At 57.2% G+C, this 4,902-nt stretch overlaps 1 protein-coding gene across 4 annotated transcripts in view; it reads left to right on the top strand.

The window, feature by feature from the left end:
- The first annotated feature begins 10 nt into the window (after positions 1-10).
- LYAR (Ly1 antibody reactive) overlaps positions 11-4,902 on the top strand; it is a 13,844-nt gene continuing 8,952 nt past the window's right edge. For 2 of the 4 annotated variants that reach the window (XM_012724240.1, XM_012724243.1), the window contains exons 1-4: positions 11-99; positions 2,424-2,585; positions 2,831-3,006; positions 3,492-3,606. In XM_012724240.1, coding sequence (XP_012579694.1) covers positions 2,885-3,006; positions 3,492-3,606 — 237 coding nt within the window. In that variant the 5' untranslated portion in view covers positions 11-99; positions 2,424-2,585; positions 2,831-2,884. Of the gene's footprint in view, positions 100-2,091; positions 2,586-2,830; positions 3,007-3,491; positions 3,607-4,902 lie in introns of those variants that run through there. The other 2 variants (XM_012724242.1, XM_012724241.1) reach the window with 2 other exon arrangements.

Below are 4,902 nucleotides of genomic sequence, written 5' to 3'. Positions count from 1 at the left end.
GCCGGCGGGGCCGGGGAGGGAGGCGGCTGCGGCGCGGATCGGGCGATTCCACGTGCTCCCCGCGGCGGGTTGAAACCGTTGGCGGGCGCTGGCTGAGAGGTGAGGGGCGGCGGCCCCGAAGGCCGACGGGGGCTGCGGCGCAGAGAGGGGGCGGGGGCGGCGAGCCGACGCCCGCACGTCCACCATCAGACCCCTCCTCCGGCTTGGCTCAGCGGGATGGTTCCCCGGGGAGGTGGGGGTGGGCTCGCAGAGAAAGACCCGTCCTTCTGGCTTTTGGAGCGCAGCCTCCGGTGCTGGGAACCCCTCGGTCCTGGGCAGCCCGCCGGGCTGGGCTTGAGGCTGGCTGCACGCCTCAGGTCTGGGGAGCTGAGTCCCTGCGGAGAGGGCTCAGGGCGTCGTGACTGACAGCTCGGGCTTAGGACCGCAGAAACCGCGTGGGGATCCCGGTTTGCCAGTCCCCGGACCGTGACGGCTCAGCGCCTCGGTTCCCTGGCCTGTCAAAGGGCATTAATACAGAACCCAACGGAGAGGACGTCGACTGTGTGAGCAGCACAAACGTGCCTGCCACCAGGGACAGGGCTTGGCACGTGGGAGGTGCTCAGCAAATGTCCAGATTCACCGCAGCATGGACTCAGCAGACCGCTGCGGAAGAAGATGGGGTAGTGCCTGCAAGGCTGCCTTTCCTGCAGATCAGGCCCTTAGGACTTGTTCACAGGTTGCCCCCAGCCTCCAGTCTAGTGCCTGGCAGGTAGCAGATGTCCATAGATACTTATCCACCAGCAAGGGACAGGAAATGCCAGGTTGGATGGGGCCAGGCAGGAGTGGGCCTGTCACCAGGCCTTTACTGTGCCTCGGGGGGAGTGCTTGCCTTCTAGGTCCTCTCTCAGACCCTCAGGCCGGGGGTGTGATGGGCTTGCCCTGGAGGTGGTGGGTGCCAGTGTGACCACGCACATGAATGGCTTTGCTAGAGACCTAATGATGTGGGTTTCTTTCCTCTTTTTCTTGGCTTAGAGCCAGTGATGAAAAGCTCAATCCATAGGCCAGACAGCCAGATAGATAGCCACAACCTCTCAGAGGAGAGGGGCACACCCAGGTCAGAGGGGTGAATTCCAGTGACTGACCCAAGGGTGCTGTGGCCATGGATGGGACTTTCTGCTCACATTTCCTCTCCACATGCCCACACCTGTAGATGGAGGGAGCTTGCAGAATCTCTGTGGCTATGTGGGGACCCAGGAAGGAAAAGGGGACTCGTGTTTAGTTTCAGCCCCGTGAAGAATGCTGTCTTTTTACACTCTGTGCTAAAAGTTGAAACACGGTACCCCAAAGCCTAATACAGCATATTTCCACTCTCTTAGTTTCCTAAGTATAAATGTTAGTTTTCCAACATCATTTGAAAGTTTACTTGAAGTTTCCAACATCATTTGAAAGTTTACTTAAATTTTTTTCACGCTTATTTATTCGTGTGAAATTTGAGTAAGTTTGATCATCCAGGCAATGCTTGCTTTCTCAGATAGAGGGACTCGTGTGTCTCTGTGCAGTAGTAACATTTGCGTTTTGAAAATTATGGAGCTGTGCTAGGCCTTGGGACCTGGACCCTGTCTGCTGCCAGTTGGGATGGTTTTGAGCTTCTGTTATTTTTAGCCCTCCCCACCCCCAACCCCAACCCCAATATGGACACACCCACCAGATTCAGTGCAACAGCAGAAAGTTGTCTGGGTGGGGTCGGTCCGGGTGTCCTTCAGCTCTGGAGAAAAGGGCAAGCTTCTTACAACTTAGCAGTGCACAGGCGCCCAGTGTCCCCTCCGGTCCAGGGTGGAAGGCAGACGTGGGGTCCCAGAAGCCCAGGAAGGTGCCCAGGGACAGGTTTCTCACTCCTGCCTTGCAAAGAAAAGCTAACACATTTCTGAGTGGAATAGTGGCCACAAAAGAGTGAGTGCGACTGGAGAGGTGTCTCCCAGTGGGCACGCGACCACACTCTGCCCTCCTCCGAGCACACGTTTGCACTGTGCGTGGGGAGCCCCTGGCTGACCTGTTTCTCACAGATAGTTCCAGCCCCTGCTTTGTCAGGTCATTTCTTTTAGACAACTTTGCTTCTCTCTTCCTCCCCCTTTAATTCTTGACCTTCTGGGGTGGGCTGGAGTCTCTCACCTAGACCCCAGAGCTTCCCGAACCTTCCTCCTTTCCCCTCACTCTCCCCCATGGTCAAGAAACAATAGACAGGGGCCAGGAAGGTCAGCGAGCGCTGGGCATTTTCACTGCCTTCAGAGCGTCTTGCTGCACCCGCTGCAGATACCGTGGCCCAACCGCTACCTGTGGTAGGCGGCACACTTACGGAAGACTCGGCAACGGTTTACTCTTGTTCACAGAAGTGCTCCTTACAGACTGTTCTCGACAAATAGTTGCTAACCTTGCTCCTTTTCTAGCCTTTGTTTCCCTGAGGCCTCGCGGCCGCTCCGGCTGCTGCTGCCAGCAGACGGCCTCCACTGTCCCCACGGCCCCGGCAGGGCGCTGGGCTTGCAGGGCGCCGGCTCCTCGTCCGCGGGAGGCCGCACCTTGGGACGAGTCACACGTATTGCAGACACCAGGTGAGGGGCTGGTCACAGCGGCTGCCCGTCCACACTGCTGTGCTGGGCTGGGCGGGGCTGCGGTCCGCACACGCTCCAGAAGTGTCCGCCGCGGCCCCTGCTTGAGCAGGGGCGGAAGGTGCCGCTTCGTTCTCGGCTTGTAGTTTTCACGGGAATTTGATTGGAAATTTTCTGTGTGAGTGACTTACTAGGACCAGAAATTTCAGGCTACCATGACAGTTAACCTATTTTTTGTTTCTTTTTAGCTTTTCTAGGGCAAGACGTAAAACCAGTCTTAGAGACTAGTCATCCAGCTAAAAATGGTGTTTTTTACATGTAATGCGTGTGGTGAGTCAGTGAAGAAAATACAAGTGGAAAAGCACGTGTCTGTTTGCCGAAACTGTGAATGCCTTTCTTGCATTGACTGCGGCAAAGACTTCTGGTAAGTTCCACGTAAGTCTTGTAGGTCCATAGTTAAAGTCCACACTCGTGTCGGAAGCGCTGGCCCGACAGGCTTTTGAAAGTAGAGGTGAACTTCAGGAAAGCAGTGGCGGGCAAGCAGCCGTGTGCTTCCCGAGCGCGGCATTCCCAGCACCTGCCCCGCCGGCGGCACCCACGGCGCCACAGCCAGACCCGGGGAGGAGGAGACCGCGCGCAGAGGCCTCGGGCACTGGAGTGGCCGGGAGACCCAGGGGAATGTGCTCCCTCGTGCAAGGGGGTGTCCAGTAGGAGTTGGAGGCATTTGTAAATAAATGCGTGGTGAACACTGGGCAGACTGTCTTGGGCAGTTTGGGGGGCTCAGGAGTGGCGCGGGTGGGCGCGTGCGGGCGTCACCTGTGTGGCCAGCAGAGGCGGCGGCAGCGAGCAGGGATCAGACAGAGCCTGCAGCTCAGAAGCGACTAACGGTGGGCCCTTCGCCCTTTAAAGGGGGGACGACTACAAGAACCACGTGAAGTGCGTGAGTGAAGAGGAGAAGTATGGCGGCAAAGGTTACGAAGGCAAAGCCCACAAAGGCGACGTTAAGCAGCGGGCGTGGATTCAGGTAAGCCCTTCTTGCGTCTCCGGGGGGTCATCTCACCTCTCGGTCTCGGAAGCCTGAGCGGGGACGCGTGCCCGCGGGCCAGGCCTGGGACACTGACTCGGGCCGGCTGAGCTGGCGCAGCTCGGCCTCCCAAGCAGTTCGTGTTCCTGCAGACACGCCACAGCTTCACCTCTAATCAGTGTGTTTTGCAGATTTCATGGGGAGAATATTCTAGAATGTTCACTAGTTTTCCCTGGGCTATGAACATGAATGGAAATTTTCTACTCTGGATCTGCTTCCAGTGCTAAAGCAACTGTAATAACTCAGACCAGCTTCACCGGTCATGCCTGTCGTTATCGGAGCTGGGAAAAAAGGCATTTCCATGACTGAGGGACGGAATTTTCTCCTTAGCTAAAACAAGTGAACACACGTAACAAAAGTGACAGCAGCAGCATAATCCCAACTTCACTCGGGTCACCCGCATTCCGGGCCAGCAGGAGGCAGGGCTCGGGAAGGAGGCGGGGGTGGGAGGGCACGCCACGGCATGGGGGTGTCGTGCCCGGCGTCACTTCCGCTCTTCCCAGCGGTCCCCTCTCGTGGCCCACGGCGGCCTCGCTCCACCGCCCTGGCCGCGAGCGGCATTCAGCGCTGCGGCAGCCGGGAAACTGCTCACACCAGCTCCCTGTCCGAGTGGAAGCTTTGAAGTCAGAGTCGTGGCCCTCCAACTTCGTTCTAATTCAAAATTATTCTAGCCATTTGGTGTCCCTTGAGAGTCTACATGGCATGTTCTCCACTGCTAAGAAAGACTTAGTTGGGTTTTGATATTTTACTTGAATCTGTAGGTGACGGGTGGCTCTGACACCTTAACAGCCTGGAGTCCTGCAGGAGTCTGTCCTGCTGGTCGTCCTCTGCCATGTCTTCTTTTTAAAAAAATTTTACTTGTATTGCAACACAGGCGCGCACACACACACACACACACACACACAAAATTTACTTGTTATGCATATGAGAGCTGGGGTGTAAGCCAGAGATGCGGGGGAGAGGATCCCCCAGAGACGGGGGGGAGCAGAATGGGCAGATCAACTGAAACCCACTGCTGAGGGGGCAGTATGTAGGTCAGGAGGGGCTGCTGCGCCCTGGGGGTCACTCCCTGGGCGGGGATCAGACTCATGCGGCAGGGGCTGCACCGGACAGCTTCACGGTGCTGAGACTTCACCCCGGCGCCCCCAGGGAGGCCCCCACCATGTCTTCTTAGTTGACCAGCGCTGGTCTGCCTCCTGGGTCACTCTATTTCTAGTCATTTGCTCCTTTGAGGCT

This window comes from Condylura cristata, unplaced genomic scaffold (genome assembly GCF_000260355.1).
Source record: "Condylura cristata isolate star-nosed mole 26May11 unplaced genomic scaffold, ConCri1.0 scaffold00012, whole genome shotgun sequence".
Classification (NCBI taxonomy): Eukaryota; Metazoa; Chordata; class Mammalia; order Eulipotyphla; family Talpidae; genus Condylura; species Condylura cristata.
The sequence above is the reverse complement of the archived record's forward strand: the minus strand, read 5'-3'. Positions and strand labels throughout refer to the sequence as shown.